The sequence below is a fragment of the Drosophila innubila genome, chromosome X (assembly GCF_004354385.1).
Source record: "Drosophila innubila isolate TH190305 chromosome X, UK_Dinn_1.0, whole genome shotgun sequence".
Taxonomy (NCBI): domain Eukaryota; kingdom Metazoa; phylum Arthropoda; class Insecta; order Diptera; family Drosophilidae; genus Drosophila; species Drosophila innubila.
The window spans coordinates 2373751-2396608 of NC_047626.1; the positions used below are offsets into that span (position 1 = coordinate 2373751).

The window sequence follows — 22858 nt, forward strand, 5'->3', positions numbered from 1 at the left end:
TAAGTAATTTTATAAAAATCGCCTGCTATCATAAATTTCAATTTAATTTTATCAAATTAAAAAAAATAATAATTATTTATGGTGTTATTCTATATATGTGTATTCCTTGTCATCGAATTTGTTGATTAAAAAAATATAAAAATATGAATTTTTGCGATCCCTAGTTTTTCTAAATTCTAATATAGTATTGTCTTAATTTTTTTTTAATTTCAAACAATTTTAAGAAAAGGGATTATTGTACAATAAACATAAGCTTATAATCAGGAAATATCTTTCTTTAATTTTTAAATGTATTGAAATATTTTATATACGATTGGTCCTACAAGTTATATTCTTCGTCGTTGATGCTGATCATCATGATATATTTATATTTGTTTTTGTATAAAATATACCCTTGTTCTTTACGAGTACCGGGTATAACAAGTACAGATGCAGGTGCAGTTAAAAGCACATGTACGGGCCGTAGTACGTCTAACATTTATGAGTAGCACACAACTTTCGACGGATAAAATGTGCTTAATAATGTCATCATCATCATCATCATTATCATTATCATCAACACGATCATCAACGCCCACAACAGCCGATCGAAGCTTACGCTTCGTTTGACTCTCGTGTCGTGATCTGTGGAGACAACTGTCAAGAGAGCGAATGCAAGAGAGAGGCAAGAGAGAGGCAAGCAAAGAAAGAGAGAGAGAGTACAAGTTTGAGCGTGCTATATGTTGATTGGGATTATTGTTGAAGGCCCTCGAAAACTTCAATTGACGCATTTTCAATCATAAAACTTTCTGAAAACTTCGGACTACATGTTCCTAAACTATTTGGCAATAAAGCTATTGGTAAAATTTTAACATAACAAATTTTGGAGTTTCCAAGTTTTTTACTCAAATACCGCTGATCCCTATGTTCAGCTCTTAAATAATTAATTAATAAAATATAACAAATATTTGAGTATTGTAGCTCTTCAATAATGAATTATTAAAATATGACAAATATTTTAGTATTGTAACTATTAAGGTAATCTAAAAGAAATGCACTTATTTAGAAATCAAAATAATTTTCAATTTAATAAGTACAGACTGCATATTAATTACTCCATTCATTAAGGAATAAAACTAGCTAAATTTGTTCAATTCACCAGGCGAACAGAAATCAGCAGCAAGCTGAAAAATTTAATTTGAGTCAAAATATAATTGTTTGAGTGGAAAATATGACACTGAGTTTTCAACATTGATTGCAATTTCACATGCATGAGTAATGAGTAATAATAATTAGCACTCATTAAATTTGCATTCCTTACTGACACCTATTTAAAAATCAGCTAATTATCAGGGCTGCGAATACAGTTTAAAAATTTATGTTGATTAATTGTTTTACTTAGTCGAATCTTTTAGGGAAAAATAATTGACTTCAAAATAAACTTTGATTCTGTCTTTATTACTTTTTGGATCATAAGTAATTATAGTTGAAATTTTCCACTTGAGTTTTGAAATGCTTGAAAAATCAAACATACAGTAAATTATTACTGTTACTGATTTGTGCTCCAACCGAATTTACTTCACATAATTCTTATCATTATAATTTTACTTGGAACTTTTCCTACCAGCATATTTTTGATTGGGATTTTTCATTTCCATCTAATATTTATTAAATATTGTTTACTCTAGCAATTATTTACTTAATATTTTATACTCAAGCATTTTTTAACTTGAGATTTTTCATCTTCAGTAACTAATTAATTTGATTGACTAACTTTATCAAAAAATTGATAGAATATAAAAATATTTTTATTTATTAGTTAAGAGGTGTTGATTTAAAATTATTATCAATATTCCCAGCCCTGCTGATAATAAATAAATTGATAAATATTTATTTAGAGAACCGGGTATAAACCGAGAAATATGTTAATATTTCTAGACACGTACAAGTTCTTTTTCCAATGGGCATTACCATTCCAAGCTTGGGGAAAAAAGTCCCTAACATAGCAATTAATTGACGGTATAAGTGAATATAAAATTTTATGAGACCAACACTTTTGCCATGTGACGCTTCCGACTAAGATATTTATGTGTATAATCAAGTAATATATCTATAGAGTGAGATTAGTTTAGACGTCATTGATTTGCAAATAATAATAATACTGTAGAAGGTCGGGAAATGTTGAATACAACAGTTATAAAATCATTAAACGGAATTTTTGATTTTATTTAAGTCTAAAGTGCATTTTTTTCAAAGTTTAGTTAAGATATCTGATCTGATAACCAACTGAATGATATTTTCACGTTAAACCTAATGCCAAATTTAGCAAAACTTTAGTGGACTATTAAAAATAGGGCACAAGACATTTAACTTCAGATAACAGATATATTTACTCACTTATTTATTTATACATAACTATATTTATTTCCTTTATTAACTATAAATAAATATTACCAATTTTAAATGAATTTATCTTTTAATGTCAAAGATATAGAAATTTAATTTAAAGACTTATTTTTTAAATTCACATTAAAACTTAAACAATATAAAATTTTAGTTTTTAAATATATTTATATTGAAGCTGAATTAAGCAATAAAACCAAATCAGCACAATTTGGTCCAAGCAATCTGAAAAGCAAGTGAAAATATCCGACCTTTGCATACCCTGCCAAACCAGTTCATAAAACTTAAACACAAAACAAAGTAAAAGTCACATTTAAATTTTCAGTAGTTTTATTTTTAATATAGTTGCTTTAATTTTAAATTTAGTTAATAGCTAAATTTGTAAATTATTTTCACTTGAATGTGTCTATAAATTAATTCTTATTTTGTATTTATCGTCTCAGCATTACTAAATTAAAGAACGAAAAAAAAATAGAAATAAACACGATAACTAGACGTTAAATTTAGTTTTTCATATGTGCTCTACATCATGTTATTTTTATGCATTGTAATTATGTATGTATGTGTGTTTTGTATGTGTGTGTCTGTTAATTAGTTATCAACAAATTGTACAAGTGAAAAAATTTACATCGAGTAATTAAAACACTAAAAACGTTGACAACTTGCGTATAATTATAATAATAATAATAATGATAATCATAGAATAATAATAATAATAATAATCATAATAATAATAAGTAATTAATATATGCTACACATAAGTATGTAATAATATACTATATAATAAGTTTATATTTATATTATTTTCTTTTTCAAAATCAGACAATTAAAAAACAATATTCAATAAGCGCCGCACTCTTTACAAATCTACAAAAAAAAAAATTTGCACTACTTTAATTAGTTTCTTTCTGTATTTTCTTTTCTTTTTTGTATATTTTTATTTTATTTTTGTTTATTTGCGTGAGCCATTTGAGTAAAAAATCAAACAAAATAATAAGAGAATAGAATTACACGACAAGTCTCATTAGTATATCAATTAGCATCAATCACTTGTACGTTTTTTATCAAATTAATTAAAACAAATTCTTGAATAAATATATAGCATGTTGTGTTTTAAGTGTGTGTGTGTGTGTGAGTGTGGGTTGTATGTATGATACGATATACATATACATATATGTAACGCTTATTCTAACAAATCGACTAAAAACTGCTTTCCACACACAATTATTCAACTCTTTTTTGCTCTCAATTTAGCACATCTATACATATACATATATAATTGCTGTCTGTTCTTCTTCTACACGTTTCAGTGTTGATTAGCGCCAAATATTGTTAGTTTGAGAAAGCGTTTTGTGTTCTTTGTTTCTTCATTTTGAAATACATTTACAAAAGGCATGATATTATTCTTAAGCTTTCTACTCTCTCTCTCTCTCGCAGAGTTTAAGCAATTGTTTAAGATATATATTTGTTCATATATCTATGTTCTTTATAGAGGTTTATGTATATTGCTAAATTTGTAAACAATTATTGTTGTTGGCTGTGTCAAATTGCTTTTGTTGCTTGTATGTTTTTTTTTTTTCTTTAGTATTTACATAACTGCCTGAAATATTATTAGCTCTATTTTATTTTTAACAATAGCACACACGCATATGGAGGGTTATGGGGTAGGAGGATGTAATTTTAGGGGGATTTACATATACATAAATCGCATACAATATGTTTCACGAATTTCCATCGATTTGTCTGTTGTTGCTTTTAATTAATCATTTAAAGGGCGCTTTTTGTTCTTTTATCCATATTTTATATATTTTTTTTTTAATATTAATACACTTGCTTGTACTTTTCATGGATTGAGTAAATATAAAAATAATAATATTTATAAAAACATCTAAAACTCATTCTCAAAAATGTAAAAAATGTTCTTTTTTTTCGTTTTTTTTTTTTTGCAACAAATCGCATAAAAAATCGCTTTGTAATTTATGTACAAGTGAAATGATGTTATTTTATTTTTTAAATTGTGTGGTATTTTTGAGAGTTGCATTTTATTTTAAAATGAAACGTTGCGACAGTTAAAAAAAAAAAAAAAGTATTTACACTAAATATTACTACTTATTAACTGAGTATGGTAATATCTTAAGCGTGGTGTGTGTGTGTGTAGAGGTGTACATGTGTGTGTGTGAGAATTTGTTATTGTTGTTAATGTTTTAGTTAGTTAAAGTGCAAATGACTTATAACACAGCTGAACAAATTCAGCATGTTTTAATATTTCCCCCCCTTAGGAATCTACACATTGCAACGATTATGCAGTTGTAGTTTAGTCAATTAATTAGTTAATTAATTAATTAATTAGTTAGTTAGTTAGTTTATTAGTTAGTTAGAGATCAGCAAAGGATCTCAACAAACAATTCGCTGGCTCAATTTCATCGTTTCAATTTCAATTGGTTTAACATTTAAATATGTATGCATTGTATGTATGTGGAAGTGGTGTGAATTTGGATATGGGTGTGTGTATGGTTGGGTGTGTATAATGCGTGTGTGTGTGTGAGTGTACATGTGTGTGTACATGTGTGTGTGTGTGTGTGTTGTATTTATATATTAAATACGGGCTCTAGGCTCAGTCGCGTTCTACAACTTGAATTTGCATTTTGTTATCATCATTATTATTATTGTAGTTTTTCTCATATTGTTTTGGCATTTCTGCATTTTGGGACTCAAGCTTTATATTAGCTGCTGTTAAAGTTGCTCTTCTTGTTCTTCTTTTGCTTCCTTTACTTCTTCTTATTGTTGTTGTTGTTGTTGTTGCTGTTGGTTGTTGTAGTTGTGAATTTTCTTCTAGTTGTTTTATATGTAATTTGTTCCTTTTGAAGTCTGTTAGTCACGCATCTCCACCCATTTGGCGAGATTTCTGGCGACCAGTTCCTTATTGATAAAAATTACATTCTGCAATCAAATTCAAATGGAATTAGTAAAACATTATAAAGCGAAGTACGATTAAGTTTTGTATTAAATCTCTTTAAAACATTTTTTGCATGTTTAACATTGATTTGAATACATGGCTTAATCTGTACGAATTTACAATATAATCTAATAATATTACTCTCATATTATTATCATAAACAATACATTCTGCAATTCATTTACTAGAATGTACAGGCTACCTTATTTCATTATATTATAACGCAATGAGCGTAATAATTATAATTTAAAATACATAATATGTATTTGCATAATTTTTAGCAATAAATTTATAAGCCTAATTTATTTTTTTTTGGCAAATAAAAATGTCTTAAGTAATAATTAAACTTTATTAAGTTTTAAGACACTCCAAATGGATTATTTTCAAATTAAAATCCAATTTATTTTAACTAATTCGTTTAATTATAGTTGATAATTAATTTTAACCACAGCAATCAATCACATTTAATAGGCGCAGAGTGACAAGCACAATAATATATTGCTCTCTCATTCTGATTCAGTATTTCATTAATGCTTGCCATCTCTTTTTAATTCGTTTCAACACCCTTTACGATTACAATAATTTTATTCCGCAAAATGTATAACAATTGAAAGACTTGATTGTTTCTGGAGATACGTGAACCAAACTTTTAAATTGTCTATAATTTATATTTTTTTCTATGTACATCCTGACCAGATTTGGGCTAAATTGGATAACTATATCATATACTACTATTGCATATTTGCAACCAAATATAATATTAACATGTTCAAATAATAATGCTATCAGTCCTTCAAATTAGTCGAGAAAACATTGAAGTATTTCTCTTACAGTTTTTCAGTGTTGACAAATTTTAAGAAGCAAAAAAGTAATTTTTAGTAAAAAGAAAGTCGAAAAATAATCTAAATTTTTTAGAATCTGAAGAAATAGTTTTACCATAATGTTCGTAACGGTTACCGATTTTTTGTAGTTTTCGATTACAAAATACCGATATTATTTCAGTTTTTAAATGATCGATATTCAAATTTAAAGTCAAAATTAGTTTGAAAACCGATGATTGCAGCTAATATACAAAATTGAATTAAATGTTTGATTGAACCGAAACCAACCGTTATAATCGGTTACTTATCGGTTATTTCGATTTGAATATTGGTTTTTGGGTTTCGGAATAATACAATTGTTTATATTCGGTTAGGGTTATACTTATGGTTGCCAATTTAAATCGGTAAATACCGGTTAAACGGTACGGTTTCGATTACGATTTTAATCTCTGGTATGAAGCCTTCTTCGTATTTCTTATTTCAATTTCTATATACTTACATTTGGACCTAGAGAAGCAAATAAATAGATTTCTGGTATGTTGTGGCTGTTGTAGCCGGCGACTTGTGCTTGCAAGACAATGCCTTTGGTTAGTTTGTTAAGGATATCGGCCGCATCGACCGACCAGGTACCATCTGTAATACAAATGAATAATTAATAGTTTTAGAAAGTATTTATGATGTTTCAAAATGTGATCCTTTACCAATTGGCTCGATGTTGGACAGTATGCATTCAGTGGATTGGAAGGGCAGCGCCATAAAATCTGTGCGAATTTGACGCAATAAATTAAAGCTGACATTCATGTAGCCGCCAAAGTCCAAAAAGTTGACCAGACAGCGCTCCTCATCCTCGCTATCGATATCGACAATCTGCACGCGATACCAAATGCCATTTATCGGCATCACACAGACGGCGCTGATCTCGATACCCGGCAATTGTGGAGCCTCCATGTTGGTGTAACTATCGAACATCGCTTTCTGCAGTGCGTGCAGCGAGGGATGCGACGGATGCAGCGGATGCTGCACGAACACATGATTGCCCGATAACACGGCGCTGACAACCACATCGTTATTGATGCCCTCGATCAGTTTTAGCTGTAACATCGGAAATCGTTAATCGTAAATCGATACATAATCAAACTTTTGTTCACTTTTGTTATTGGTTTTGAGATCCTGATGTATTGTCATATTGGGCATTATTTTTTATTGCATCGATAAATCGATAAGCTGCACAACTAGACTTTCTATTAGTTTGCAATCGGTCACTTCAAAAGAGTTATCGATCTGTCTAACGTTATATACATATATTTGAGATATATGGTCATATGATGGATGTTGTATTGCATCGATAAATCGATAAACTCAACTTGGGGGTGCGTTATTGATCATTTTTAAAGTTTTATCGATGCAACAACATTCCTTTAAATATATTATCTCCGCTATATACATATATTTGAGATATATGGAAGTATTAAGGATGTTATGTTGCATCGATATATTGACATTTTGCAAAAACTGAACCTACGATCGGTCCACAATCGATCATTTGATTGTATCACAATTTAAAGAGTGTTATCGATGTAACATTAACCCCAAAGAGATTTTATCCCTTCTTTCTCACTCTCTCTCCACAATATCATATGGGTTATCGATATAACATGCCCATGCAGATCTCTCTGTCTCTTTCTCTTTGGCCATATTAGGGATATTGCATTTCATCGATAAATCAAAATTTGTTGCAAAAACTGAACTAACAAATAGTTCTATTGCTATAGATTTATCGATCAGAAATATAAACGATTTAACAACATGCCCATACAGCTATCGAACTGTCTCTGTCTCCCTCTTTCTATCGCTCTCTCTCGCGCGTAGACAGAGACAGTTTACAATGGGCATAAAACCCTCAATCAAATACAGATACAGATACAGTTACAGTGGAACACACATGTTTTGAGTGGACTGTACACACAATTCAAAAACTCACTTGGAGGTTATGGAGGCTTTCAGTCGAAAGAGGAACTACGGTTTGCGGTAGCGCATAATGGATGCGTTGCATTGTGAAATTTGGATAGCGTCTGGCTGGCAAGCGTTGCCGGATCATTGCCAGGGCTGCATCAATTTCATTATCGGTGCCCTCAATGGTACAGATGCGCAATTTCGATGTGGAATAACGTGTCTTGCTCAGTGCAACATTTGCCAATGTTTTCGCCTTGATTTGATTGATAAACGAACGTTTGCGGCCATATAATTGACCGATTAGACTATTGGGAAAATAGAATTCATATGTGGTCTTGACCCGAGTCGTTGCCTCGGAGCGTGGCAAGCTGGATCCCTTGCCGGAATCACCCGATTGTACACTGCAAATGCTCAACGATGGACTTGCCGCATCCACATTACGCTTCTGATTGCCATCCGCATCCAAATCCGTAATCTTTGTTTGCTCCTCAAGCTGTTTCATCTGTTTTGGATCCTGTTGCTGTTCCACAACACTTGTGGATTGTATCTGTTTCTGATTCGATACTTCTGGCGAAGTAATAGCTGTTGTTGTTGTCTCCTCCTTTTTGATCTCCTCACAATTATTATTCTGCTCATTCTCCAATTTCGTGTATTTGCTCTCTAGAAATGAATTCTCTGGTGAGATTTTGGGTGTACGCGTGGCCTTAATCACCACAGGTTCCACAGCCTTTGGATTCGATTTGCGATTGTTGTAGAACGATACGCGATTATTTATCGAATCGGGCAAATCCCGGGGCGATGACAAATTCTCAAAATCTTCATCGATTGAGCAGAGTTTCTTGTGTTCGGCATCTTGTATCTTGGATTTTAACATTTCCGAATCAATTTGCTGTTGTTGTTTATTCCCTGGAGATGCGCGTCCATTGCTTTGGATTGTTATCGGTGCCGATTTACCATACAGCATCGAATTGGGACTCTCCTTATCTTCGGCACTATTCGATGATCCTCCTCCGGTGTTTCCGCTTCCGCTTATATTCATCGATTTGCTGACAGTTCCATTACCATGCACAGTGGGCAATTTGCCATTTTGAGTGACTTTACGCTGTGTTATCATTGTCGATTCCGCCGATTCTTTAACTGCTTTTCCATTGGCATCGTCATCGTTTTTGTCTACACGATTTTTATTTCTACGCCGAAACCAAAAGACGCCGAGTATAAATGCTACACCGGGCAGTGACAAATAGAGTAGAGGACGACCGGATACCATTTTCGCTGAATATTGGAGAATCTGAAAGTGCAAGCAAATCAAAAATATTAATTATGCAAAGTCTAAAATATATTTAAAAAAAAAAAAAAATAAAAAACATTTATATATACATGACAATTATCGTTCAAAATTATTTAATTTAAAAACGAAATGCAACACTGAAGAGAATATCGAAACAAATTGAGAGCGAGAGAGTGTAAATTTAAACAAGTCACTCACATTGTCACGTCAAAGTTCATGTTAGTTGGCAAGGCGTAAACAGTTGGCAACACCCTATCAACAACAAAATGTTGACAGGACCAAAAACAATTTATCGATATTTAAAAAGAATTTCATCTAGTGCTGCCACATATGCATGAAAATCTGATCTGTCAATTGTTGCCAGACAATTCTGTGGTTGCAAGTTATTGATCGATTAATTCTCAATGCTCTCCCACTACCGCTCCCTCTCTCATTCTCTCTTGCTAATTGAACGCTTAGTAACATTGTTGCTATTATTGGTATTGCTCTCTCATAGATAATTCTACACATTTTGTGTGCTTTCTATAAATGCAACAGAAAGTTACAGTTTGTTTTGGTGTCGACCATCACGAGACCCATTTGGCATCCACAATTGCGTCTGTTTGTGTGTATGTGTGTGTGTGACTGCGTATTTATAGCAACAATACATAATTATAGAAAAGCATTTGAGCAACAACGAAGACGCAGCGAGAGCAAATGAGGTGCAAAGAAAGCAACAAAACTGAATGCCACGCGGAAGCTACTCAGCGATAGAGAGAGAGAGAGAGCGCGAGAGCAGGAGAGCAGATCGAAAACGAGTGTGTGAGAAACAGTGTTGTCAACTCGGCTATTTTGCAGCCAGACTTAGGTTTTTTCGAATTCAAATCGCGACAAACAAATTGTAGAATGGCAGATGTCGGGAATTCTAGTTATTTTTGTAAGTTCAAATAAAGCTAATAGAAATATTGTAATTTACTATAGCTATTTACTAAAGTTTATTGTTGTTAGTAATTTTTTTTTTAGGATTTTCTTTAAATTTTGTTTATAAAAATAAATGATAGTTAAAAAATTAAGTAAACTGCCTATTTCTGGATTTTCTAGCTCTGAGATCTTGATCTTCATACAAACTTTTTTATATGATCTAAAGTGCATATGCTTTACAAGGTCGGAATTGCTTCCTTATTTGCCTTTTTTTTCTATATATGGAATGTATAAAATCAACCTTATAAAAGCCAGTTAAAAAGGCTGTCTGACAGATTACCTAGAGTTTTCTTTTTAAGCTTTTTATAAATGTTGATATAGCTTTTTCGGGCCTCTGAAGAGCTGGCAGCACTGGTGAGAAAGGGAGAGAATGTGAGCAGAGTGCGTCTCTCTGGCGCGAGTGTGAAGAGTGTCAATAACAACAAAAACAACAAGCTTTTGGCAAGAACAAAAACAACAACAAAAAGCATTGCGCTTACGGCAATTGTTATGAAATCATTACAAAACAAACGTAGCAAAAATGAATAAAATATTAAATAATGCCAATAAGCTTAAGCTCTAGAACAGCTACAACAACAACAACCATAACTAAACAAATAAGGTTTGTAAGCGTCACCTTTTAAATTTCCCACACTTTTCCAATATTACGCACACAAAATGTCAAAAAAAAATTGAATAAATAAAATATATATGTATATTTGATTCGTTTAGCAGGATACAACAATTTCGTGAGGTATTAATTTTTGTATTTTTGTAAAATTTTTTCTTTCAATTTTTCGTAATGTCTCGTAGTTATTCTAAGTTTATTTTTATTTGTAATTTATTTTCATTTATTATTTATTTACATAATTTGATTCGTTTATTGACGCGGCAAAAACAAATTTGATGCCGGTCAAAAGATTCGAGATTTTGTTATTATCCGTATCCGTATCCGTGCGTATCTTATCCGTACGATGATAGCGCCTCGATATACAAAGGGAAACTATCTATCTATCTATTCAACAGTATTTCGTCTTTTTTTTTGTACTTTTTTTTGGCGTATGCCATGTGTGAGATTGTGTGTGTGCGTGTGTGTGTGCGTTTTACTCCCCTTTGCCCCCCAAAAAAACGGATTTGTGTGATTGCTTAGCATTTTCTATTTGTTCTAACAACACTTTTGAGACATTTGCCAACTGTTGCCAATCCACCCACCACTCAGCCACCCACTCAAACAGTCAAACACTCAACAACATGCCACGGCAACAGAATGAGGTGCAAACGCAGTGTCAACAGCCTTACAAAGTGATCAAAATAAAAATACAAAATCAAAAAAAATATTTTGGGTATTCCTAAAACAAAATTTTATTTAAATTTTATTTTGTTCAAAAAAATATGGAAATCCAAAAGTAAGTAAATAGTAATTTTTTTAATTTAGTGTGGTGTACTTTATTTTGATTTTGCTTTCAACAATCAGCTGTTTAAAATGTGCAATTTGGCCAGAATAAATTTCAAAATGCAAATTCATAAATAAATTTATGCTTATTTTAGTGCTCTGTAAAATAGTCTTAGAAAAATTGTTTCTTTTGTTATTTTGTATTTTCGCGCTTTTTTTTTTAATTCACAACATGCAAATCTAATCAGTATCTGTTTCAGGAATACCCCAACTATTTGTTGATCAGCGGTGTTCCAGAACTACAAACCAACCAAGACCCCATATATTTTCGGTAGTTTTACATTTCTGGAGCACCCCTGATGAGAATGTGTTGATTTAATATTTGGACAACACAACAACAGCAAACATACTGTGTGAGGATAGGCGAAAGAGCGAGAGAGAGAGAGAGCGCGCCCTTCGGCGCATTTCAATAAGCCAATTAAAATGTCAGTTTTATTTTTTGTTTTTCTTCTATCAAACCTGTTGCCCTGTATGCGTGTATTAGTGTGTGTGTGTGCTTGTCTGTCTGTTGTTTATTATTAAACTAGACGACATTCATATGTATGTACTTGTGGAATGTAAAATTGTTTCGTCACATGCGATCCAAACGCTTTTTTTGATAACGCTCTAATCAGACATTCCGATTGGCACAAAGGTCAGTCATCGTCATTTGGGACTGTGCGATACATTGTTGTTATCGAGATCACAGCTGAAAAAATCGATGCCAACAGCTGTCATCATTTACATATGATATACATACGCATACATATATATACATATGTTAATGTTTAGGAGCCGCAATCAAACGGCGCTGCCACATGTCAATAAAGTGTAACAACAACAACAGGAGCTTTAACACTTTATGTAAAGCGCAAATTTCGTAAAAAAATTTATAAATTTTTATGCATGTGTATGTGACTATGAATATGTGTGTGTGTATGCAAAACAAACATGTTTGCTGCCTGACGCTTGACTTTGAACTTGCATTGTTGCCACACACGTTTTTCTGCAAAGCAAAGTTACAAATATCAATATTATCAAAAAAACGTATAAACATATGTATGAATGTATGTAAATGCGCATATTGTATATTTATATTTATGTATGCACATAGCACAAAACCAGCTTAAGCTTAAATCCAAGGCCTACGCATTAAATTTAACTCGTTATCAAACATAACACACACACACATGCACATAAGAGTTGTCACTTTAAGTTCAATTCGCTGAAAGAGTTTACACGTTCATTTTTGGGTCGTGAACTAAAGCAGTCATTTAGTTCATATATGCAGTTCTCATGTAATATGAACTATGTGTAAAATGCGTTTTAAGCATTTAGTATGGATATAATGAAAATAAAATTTAAGCTGACCAAATGCAAAATGAAAAATAAAGTTGATGAATAACTTCAATCATTCATTTAAAAAGCCCATTCATTTGAACTTATTGGAGATTTCCGACAAATGGCAATTTTCAAATATTTCTAGCCATCGAACATTGCAAAACTAGCTATAAAATAATTTGAATAAGCAAAATAGCTAAATTGGCAGCACTGCTGCACATAGACACAAGCTTTCAAAGGGCGCCAGCAGAGTGCGTGAGCAAAAGGAGAGCATTAAAGAGAGTGCCCTCTCAGTCTTGCTATTAATATACGCACTCACACACTAAAAGGGAAACCAGGTGCAATACACACACATACAAACACACTTAGCCGATCTGCTTTACTCGGTTTTGTCATGCCTTTCACCTCCCCCGCCCCACAACAACAACAACAATACATTGGCCATAATCTTGGCAACGTGGTTGGCGATCATATGCTCAACAACAACAGCAACAACAACAACAGCGGCATTTCGTTGCTGTGTATTGTATAATCGTGAAAATGTCTGATATTTTGATTTTTGGCTGTTTTTCTTTTTTTTTCCTTTTCTGCTTCTATTTTATTGTTTTGTTTGTTGTTGTTTTTGGCTTATCAGTAGCATTATTTAACAATTGACTGAATGGCGTAGTGAAAGCAAAAACAAAAACACAATAATGTATAAAAATAATAATAATACAAATATTACAAAGAATCTACACCAAAAATACAAATATTGAAATGACTCAGCCACAAATTTGACATGGTAGGTACAAACATACATACATATTAACATATACATACATAAACTTATGTATGCTTTGTTATGTATGCATACATACACACTTGCATACATACAACACATTTTCATTGTGTAATCATATGCAGTAAATAAAGGAGCCAATTTATCCAGAATTCATCCTATGACAACACACACACACCCACAAATTGAATGCCGCATGTTTTTAGCGACAGCAACAACAACAACAAGGAGTTGCCACCTATTGATTATGTTGCGCATTTTTCTTTTGCATTTACAAACACACACACACAAATGCACGCACACAAATAGACAACAACAACAAAACAGAAAAAGGATCCCAGAAATTGTACAATTAAACTTTGATACACTTAACAATATTGCATTTACGTGTATTACAAAAAGCAATATGACACCATTTTTCTTGCTCCTCTTTTTTTTGGTAGTGTGCGAGTGTTTTGGCAACTGTTTTTAGTAGTTAGTAGTAGGTTATGTTCCGCGTGGTCAAATTTGCGCTTACCTTTTGAGACCAGTGGGTTAATTAATTATGTATTGTATTGCTTTTGAATTTGCGTTGACGGTAATTGTATTTATTTGAATATATTCACTTCTATTTTATGACTTGGTTGACACTAAATTTGAGCGTACAAAAAAGCAGCACGAATTAAACACGTGTCTACGTCTACCTTTTACATATCATAACATGGCCGGCGTATACAGTGTTGCCATCACTGCGCACACACGCCGATAAATCAAAACAACACAATGCGACAATCACGTTTTGTTTATCAAAATGCACGCTTTTTTTAAAGTCACTTTATAATTATATTTCCATATGGAATTGCAGTCTGAAATGTTTGCACAAACAGCTAAAACGCATGTGAATTTGGTTACTCGCGCTGAATGGCAACACATGCATAAATCGGGTTGTAACAAACTGTAATCGTTGTAATCGATATGAAATATATCAGCAATCGATATAAATATTTTTCAAAAGTATTGATTTGAATTTTTTTTAAATCTTATAAGTCCCATACAACTATTTTAAAAAGCAGACATTTGCAATTAAATATCTACTTAATATCAAACATATCGATACATTAAACGCACATAATTTTTTAAAAATATACCTATCGAATTATGGAAAGCATCCCTGTGATACCTCTCATACATCAGTGCTGCCATACTGTTAAAATTTTAACGATGTATTCGATTTAATTAATGTATTCAATTCTGAAGCATTATTTTTAAATAATATAAATCGAAAACTGTAAGGTAAGCAACAAAAGCTAGAAATTAGTGTAGTGCTAAAATGTGTTTGGTGTCATGCGTTATCGGTATTGATAAATCGTATCGTGTGACTATGCCCATAATTGCGTGGTCTGGCAACTCGGGGCGAATGACAGTCAACAGACGGTTTCCTGTTTGCTCGCTCTGACAGCGCTCTTTCTACCATTTGACAGCAACTGAGGTAGGTCGGCTGCCTAAATTGATGTGTTGAAAATTAACAAATATTGCAAGCATCTTCAAGTTGTATGTGTTTAATACCATTTGAATATTAAGTTGATATATGAGTGCAATATTTAGTGCAATTGTTTTGAGTGCAAAGAGCAAGTAACTAATTGAAAATTGTGTTTACATTTGTTTTGTTTGTTTTTTCCGATACAGCGACGATGGCAGTCCGTTATGAGCTGTGTATTGGTCTTAACCGAGGCCACAAGACCACCAAAGTCAAGAATGTTAAGTACACCGGCGACAAGAAGGTCAAGGGTCTGCGTGGCAGCCGTTTGAAGAATGTAAGTATTGTAATTGTAAAATTGAAATGTAACATTTTTTGTTTACATATGAATTGTATACAGATTCAAACCCGCCACACCAAATTCACCCGCGATTTGGTACGCGAGGTGGTTGGACATGCTCCCTATGAGAAGCGCACCATGGAATTGCTGAAGGTGTCCAAGGATAAGCGTGCTCTCAAGTTCCTTAAGCGTCGTCTGGGCACACACATCCGTGCCAAGAGGAAGCGCGAGGAATTGTCCAACATTCTCACTCAGCTCAGGAAGGCTCAGACTCATGCCAAGTAAACAACTACAACCTGAAACAACAACAATGGCAACAACTACAACAACAGCTACAACAACAACAACTGTGTGCCGTGCTCTTTTTTTTTCTTGTTTACTATAATACGCAAAAGAAAAAGTGTAACAGTTGATAATTACTTGAAAAGTCCAAGAAGCCGTAATTAAAAAGAATTCAAATATTTACAATATTTGCGCCAAAATTTGTGTTTATTTTTTTCAAGTGTAACTAAACCTAACCTCACAAGCAGCAAGTGCTGTATTTTTTGGAATGCACAAAAGAACATGTATTTCTGCATTTAAAGTGCAAAAATCACATTTTATAAGTATTGAAATGGTGATCAAGACGCAAAGTTTACACGAGTCGTCAAAGCAGAGCGAAGATTAGGGATGTGCAAATGAAAAACGAGCGAAGATTAGAAATGTGCAAATGGAAAATGCTTGCAAGGTAGATTGAAGCATGGTGCAAAAAGAAGGTATCGACAGAACTGAAAGTGTGACAGCGAAAAAGGAATTGCCAATAACTTGAATGTCTGTGTGTGTGAGAGTATGATAAAAGCATAAAAGGTAGCGATCATGATACAATAATATAAGTCATGATGTATTTACTTAATTCTCTGGTAAATCACGAAGATCTCAGAGAGTAATCTCAATTTATGCTGTTTAATATTGTTCAGTGTGTAAGCACATGCTAGAAAAACGTTACCTTTTATTATTGTATCATGTGTAAGCAGAAATGTTTTGTTTCGCTCTCACGCACACAAACATCGGATTATCGTATTTATAAAGAAAGCGAAAACGCTGTTCTACTTCTAATCTTGTATGAAAGTATGACAGCGAAAAGGAATTGTCGATAACCAGGATGTGTGTGGGTGTGAGAGCGAGCAAGCAACATGCGAATTTTGAGAATGCTCTTTCTCTCTCTGTCTCTGAGTTGTTACTTTGTTGAAGGGAAAGCCCTTACAAATTAGATTGAGGGGTATATAATGTTAGTGCACAAGTACGTAGAAGGCAGAAGAACGGACAATTGTATGTTTATACATATATATATATATATATGTTGGATCAGCATCAGTCGAGTTGATATAACCATTTTTGTATGCGATTTAAGGTGTTTTTGTATACAAATACATATATATGTATGTTATAGGGTAACTTGGAGACTAAATGAGTGTATTCCGTAGTCTAGCATTCTCGACTTAAGCTTGCTCACATGGCCCTACAAAAAAGAAATCCACATGGATCGCAGTTTAACTTTGAAATGGCATAAATGATACTAGGGGTACTCCTAATATTCAAACCCCATACATTTTTAATAGTTTTTCATCCGTTTGTGTGAATTATATTAAAATTATAGCAGCTTACCTTCTGCTATATCTGATTATTGATAGTATGTCAAGTAATTATTGTGACACAGTTGTTTTTATTATTGTGCACACAATTACAATTATAACTGTTATTATTCCTTTATACCTTTTTAAGGTTCTTAGGCAATTAAACAAAAAAAAAGAAAAATAATTTTATAGAATCAAAAAAAAATGTTTAAAAAGGAAAGACCTTTTCTCAAAACACTATATTTATTTAGAAAATTGCTTTGATTGCATTTCAATTATTTTCCTATTGTTTATGATTTTTAGAACGAGCTAAAATGAAAAATTTTAGAAAATAAAATATAAGAAAATTTTTTATAATGGTGCCCAAAAAGCGTTTATACAAAATGTTTATAAGACTTGGAATATTAAATGAAAGAAAAGCCAAATGATAACAGTTTATTAAGTTTTTATTTCGATTCTTCTTTCTCTAATAAAAAACTTTTAATAAGAAACCTTTGTTTCATAATATAAATATATGTGTATTACTCTACAATCTTTCTAAACGGTTTTAGCCTTATTAAAAAATATAATCTTTATGATATAGCCTTTAAAAATTGTTAAAAAGTCATGGAAATTACATAAATAGCTTTCTATATTTGATAGGGAGATACTTTATATTTAAATTGACATTTCTGATCTTCAAAAAATTATAACTTTACTATAAATATAATCTTTATGACCTTATAAAGTCATGGAAATGACATGAATAGCTTTCTTTATTTTAGAAAAGTATTCTTTTTTTTAAATAAAATTTCTGATCTTTAAAAGTCGAGGTTTATATTGCTTTAGCTATGTGTGATGTGCATAGTTTCGTTTATTGAATATGATTTAAGAGTTCTTATAATTTCAGCTTAATTCTAATTAGATGCGATAAGTATATAGAAATATTTGAAAAGATTGTTAAATGCCAACATGCAAACATAAAATGAGGGAATATTGTGCCTACAGTAAACACTCGTTAAATGGCACACATTGTTGTACTTGGTTGCAGAAGTTGGAAGATGAAAACCGAGACAAAAGTAACTTAAAACTATGAGTACTCTGAGGTGCTGTTCGCTGAAGAAGAGGAGAGGAGCAGGATGCAGGTTGCAGGCAGAGAAGGAGCACCAAATTTGGGAACACAGCCTTTTGTGTTGCATTTCTCGATGAGATCGCTTCAGGGATCGGTGTCAGTGAATCCTGGCAATGAGATGGTCACCTCACCCACCAAATGCGCCTCGTTGGCATCATTGGAAACAATAATACGCTCGAATTCGTTGCCAATGGGATTCACAATCTCATAGCAACTTCCCGCTCCGGAATTGTTAAGATCAGTCTCATGTTTGATTTGCGGAGAGAGCACCTGTTGGGTCACCTCCAAACTCTCCAGGCGTGTCGTCTCCAAGCGATAAAAACCGTTCTCATCCAGGCGATATGTGAACCGTTTGTGACCCGATGGCAACCGAAAACCATGCTTCCTAATCAGGTGCACGGAGAGCGATTTGCCGCTCTTGAAGAACCGCTCACAGCAATGGCAGGCATAGAAGATCGGATTGTTCCCATGCACCTCCAGATAATGCTGAAATTAAATCACTCGATCAGCTCTAATATAACATATATGCATATATATTTTCTGTTGTGAAATTATTACGTTCAGTTTACATTTTCATATTTTTTTTTTTAGGCTTCTGTTAATTATTTCACTAACATTTTTGTAAATTTCTCCAAATTTGAATTGAACTTCTGGCAAATATTAGTTTGTATTAATAATAATAATTGCAATTTGCTAATGAAATAAAGTTTTTATCCTTTTGTAATTATTATAATAATATATTTTACATATACATTGTATATAAATAATTATTAAATGTCATTTCTTTATCATTAATTTTTTTCAATGCTGTTGCATTTTGTTCAATATTAATGAAAGGTCAATGCATTATCAAATATCTATTTTATGTTAGTAAAATATCATTTTATTAGTATATATTACTTTCCAATTCTAGCGAAACGTTAATTTATTTTAATATTTGTATTATTTGATTTTATCATCATATTAATGCTAGTGATTATCCATACTATTATAAAAATTATTAAAATGCATTTCATTATCATTCATTTTTTCATATTATTAAAATGCATTTCAATAAAGTTGTTTTTATTTTTAAAAATGTCATGTGATTAACATAGCATTAATTTTTTTGATTGATAATGAAGTCATTTTATTATTATTAATTTATTTTAATGCTTGTGAATTGAAATTTTATTATCATTAATTTTTTCATTTCTATTAATATGACATTTCAATATAAATACTTTTATCAGTGTTAATGAAATGTAATTTTATTATTATGTTTATATTTTATTTTATTATAATGTTTTCAATGCTAGTGATATGTCACTTTAATAGCATACAATTTTTTTTGCATTAATTTTGTCAATGCTTGTTCTTTTATTGATTAAATTACCGTTAATTGTTTTAATGTTAATAACATATAATATTTTAAACGACTTTTTTTAATGCTTATCAAAAGCCTATTATCATTAATTTATTTAAAGTTAAAATGAAAAAGTAATGATAATGATAATGTTAGTGTCTTCGCTTACCCGACGCATTTGAGTGTAGGTGCGCACAGAATACTGACAGCCGGGTTGATCGCATTGATGCACCATCTTGGAGTGGACAATCTCCACATGTTTGGCCAGATCCGAGATCCTCACACACCTGGTATCGCACTCACTGCACTTGAAGGGTTTATCCTTCAGATGGCGATACCGAATGTGGGTCGTCAGTGAGCTGGCCGAGCTGCAGGTCATGTCGCACATGGTGCATTTGTAGCAGTTGACATGTCGCACTACATGACCCCGCAAGAGCTTTTCCGTGGCAAAGAACTTGAAGCACTGTGCACACTGGAACTTTTGTGCTGTGCAGAAAACAGAGAGATAAAAAAGAGAATTTAATTTTACTTTAATTTAAAAAAAAATCTAAATCGGTTTATGCTCGTTTCTAATACAGTTCTTCTTTTTTGACTTTCAATTTTTAAAATTTCAAAGGGGGGACCCTTATCATCGTACCCAAGATTTCGAGTGAAATAATTTTTTTTCCAAAATAACATAAATTTAAAGCCAGAATGAATTTAGAGGCCAAATCAAGTTCAAAATGACATTCCGCTTACAAATCGGTTTAGTTTTAATCAAGTTATGACAATTTGAAGTTGGTCAGAACTTTCACCTAGCCACTTTACAAGTCAAAACTTTTCTATAATTTGACATGATTTTTGACCAAAAAATAAAAGGTCTCAGAATCAAGTTTAAAGTGTTGTTTTATACTAATTACGATATAAGGAGTTGATTAAAAGTGAAAAGATGAGATTTAAAATTTTCAATTTTAAAAATTTCAAAGGGGGGACCCTTAGCACCGAACCCAAGATTTGGAGTAAAATATTTTTTTTTGTCAAAATTAAATAAATTTAAATGCAGAATGAATTTAGAGGCCAAATCATATTCAAAACGACATTCCGCTTACAAATCGGTTGAGTTTTGGCAAAGTTATGAAAGTTTGAAGTTGGTCAATCCTTCGACCTATTAACTTTACAAGTCAAAATTTTAGTCCAATTTCACAATTAGCTTTTCTTTTATCCTCCATGGTCACATTCATAAGTGTAATTTAACTTGAATATTGTAACATTTAAAGTAATGTGAATTGAATATAAATTTAAAAGTGATTCCACGTCATTCTAAAGATCTTATTTCTTCTCAAGCTTTAATTCATATATATATCTGTTCTTGTATCCTCCATAGTCACATTAAAATGTATAAAATTTGAAAAAGTTTGAATTTTATATAAATTTAAAGTGATTCCAAGTTATTTTAAAGTCGACTCTGCCTAAGTACTTCTTTCTTCTTAAGTTCTACACCTAAAGCCGTCCTCCATGGTCACATTTTTAGCTCAACATTAGTATTCCTCTAAGTGCTTCTATGCATTCTTCTTAAGAATTCATCCTATCTCATCATAATGAGCACAAAATTCGCTTTATTCATGATGCATCTCCATGTTCACATGCTTCTTCACTTCCACCTGCTCCTTCTTCTCCTCCCTCTCCTTCTCCCTCTCTCACTCTACTCACTGTTGTTGTCCGGCTGTCGCCGCAGATGATCGAAGAGCGTCGTCTTGGTGCGAAAGAGTTCGCCGCAATGGAAACAAGCGACACTCTTCTTGTTGCAATGTGTGCTGATGTGCTCGAGGAGACGGTAACGGTTCTCCAGCTGCCTGTGGCACAGATGCCAGTTGCACTGTGTCTTCGGACGCTCATCATCCGGTGACTTTTGAATCTCATACTCAAATGAGGCATGCTGCACAATGTGATCCTGGAACTCCACAATGGACACAAACGAGCGATTGCAATCGCTCCAGCCACACAGGAAATTCTGTGTCAACTCTGGCAACTTGTTGCCATTGCGTGCTGCTCCATAACAGCTGGGAATCTCCGGATGACGATCGCACTCCAGCTTGCCGTGCAGAAGCAGATTTAAATAATACCCATGATAATAGCTATGCCGTTCAAATTCCTCGCGGCAATTTGTTTGGAAATCGCAATCGCTCCAAGTGCAGACGCACTCTTCCTCTTCCTGCTCCTTCTGTTCATCCTGCTCCAAATGCTCGGCAATGTGGCTATTGAGCAACCATTCCCCCTCGCATATCACCTGACAGTCGCGCCAGCCGCAGGGTAGCTGCAATTCGGCCGCTTTTTTCTTTTTCGACGCTTGTCTCAACATTATTTTTCTCTTTCTTTCACGTTAATTGCAATTTTTTGCCTGGTTTTGGTTTTTGCTGCTGGTCAATAAATTTAACAAATTATCGATAATATCGCTAGTTTCCTTCAAACTATCTAAACAAAAAAGGCGGGAGCTTCGATAATTGAATGGCTACGCTTCGTTATTTAACTGCAAGTTATAAACTAACTTAAACTTTGAAGTAACGCCACAAATAACAACTTAACAAAAGCAACTTACTTTATTATTGCAGTTTTTCAAGTTGCAATGTCGTTGGCACTATCGATAGCAAATTGCTACACGTTATCGTAATAGTATCGATATTTCACCTAATCGTTTTAGCACAGTGTTAGTGGTTTGTCCTAGAGATGGGCTTGCAGTGCTGCCAGAATATTGTGGGCTAAAATTGCTAAATTGAAAAAAAAAAATTGCTCAAAATAGCTTAAAAAAATATATATATAATCCTAAAAAAAATGCATAATTTTTTGAACAGATTTAGGACTAAGAATAAATCACGTTAATAAATATTTCGAGCTCTGAAATAAAAACATTTGGACCCAATTTCCACGATATTTTTATATTTTTTCATATTAATATATTTTTGATATTTTTAAACATATTAAGAACTTTTATTAAATGTAGTTAGTCTGGCAAAATTTCAATGTGATATCGTATTGAAAGTCGATGTATCGTATACATATCGCATTAAATACCATCTTTATTAATTACAAATCGTTTTCCAGTATCAACTATCGATATACATATCTT

General features: G+C 32.6%; 3 protein-coding genes across 4 annotated transcripts; 1 reads left to right on the forward strand and 2 right to left on the reverse strand.

Moving 5' to 3' along the window:
• Positions 1-3718: 3718 nt before the first annotated feature.
• On the reverse strand, positions 3719-14765 carry LOC117794162 (A-kinase anchor protein 1, mitochondrial). Of its 2 annotated transcripts, none has more exons than XM_034634673.1 (5): positions 14408-14765; positions 8141-9400; positions 6861-7251; positions 6659-6792; positions 3719-5322 (listed from the first exon to the last, which is right to left on the reverse strand). In XM_034634673.1, the coding sequence occupies exons 2-5, from the start codon at positions 9377-9379 to the stop codon at positions 5254-5256; spliced, it is 1833 nt and encodes a 610-aa protein (XP_034490564.1). In that variant the 5' UTR covers positions 9380-9400; positions 14408-14765; the 3' UTR covers positions 3719-5253. The 2 variants fall into 2 exon arrangements, with proteins under 2 accessions (XP_034490564.1, XP_034490565.1); XM_034634674.1 differs by lacking the exon at positions 14408-14765 and adding an exon at positions 10977-10993.
• Positions 14766-15332: 567 nt separating this feature from the next.
• Positions 15333-16168, forward strand: LOC117794164 (60S ribosomal protein L36). The gene is made up of 3 exons (XM_034634676.1): positions 15333-15358; positions 15556-15683; positions 15747-16168. Exons 2-3 carry the CDS (start codon positions 15561-15563, stop codon positions 15969-15971), a joined length of 348 nt encoding a protein of 115 aa, XP_034490567.1. The 5' UTR covers positions 15333-15358; positions 15556-15560; the 3' UTR covers positions 15972-16168.
• A 1944-nt stretch (positions 16169-18112) lies between these two features.
• LOC117794163 (histone H4 transcription factor) lies at positions 18113-22215 on the reverse strand. The gene is made up of 3 exons (XM_034634675.1): positions 21445-22215; positions 19925-20241; positions 18113-18896 (listed from the first exon to the last, which is right to left on the reverse strand). The coding sequence occupies exons 1-3, from the start codon at positions 22091-22093 to the stop codon at positions 18495-18497; spliced, it is 1368 nt and encodes a 455-aa protein (XP_034490566.1). The 5' UTR covers positions 22094-22215; the 3' UTR covers positions 18113-18494.
• Between the last annotated feature and the right edge of the window lie 643 nt (positions 22216-22858).

Bases quoted from the DNA above. Each gene is read 5' to 3' on its own strand.
- LOC117794163 (XM_034634675.1), bottom strand. From the start codon at position 22,093: ATGTTGAGACAAGCGTCGAAAAAGAAAAAAGCGGCCGAATTGCAGCTA. The intron at 20,242-21,444 runs GTGAGTAGAGTG...TTTTCTGCACAG, and splicing joins GCGACAGCCGGACAACAACA to CACAAAAGTTCCAGTGTGCA. The intron at 18,897-19,924 runs GTAAGCGAAGAC...ATTTAATTTCAG, and splicing joins CCTACACTCAAATGCGTCGG to CATTATCTGGAGGTGCATGG.
- LOC117794162 (XM_034634673.1), bottom strand. From the start codon at position 9,379: ATGGTATCCGGTCGTCCTCTACTCTATTTGTCACTGCCCGGTGTAGCA. The intron at 7,252-8,140 runs GTGAGTTTTTGA...CCGATGTTACAG, and splicing joins AAAGCCTCCATAACCTCCAA to CTAAAACTGATCGAGGGCAT. The intron at 5,323-6,658 runs GTAAGTATATAG...ATTTGATTGCAG, and splicing joins TTGCTTCTCTAGGTCCAAAT to AATGTAATTTTTATCAATAA.
- LOC117794164 (XM_034634676.1), top strand. From the start codon at position 15,561: ATGGCAGTCCGTTATGAGCTGTGTATTGGTCTTAACCGAGGCCACAAG. The intron at 15,684-15,746 runs GTAAGTATTGTA...AATTGTATACAG, and splicing joins GTGGCAGCCGTTTGAAGAAT to ATTCAAACCCGCCACACCAA.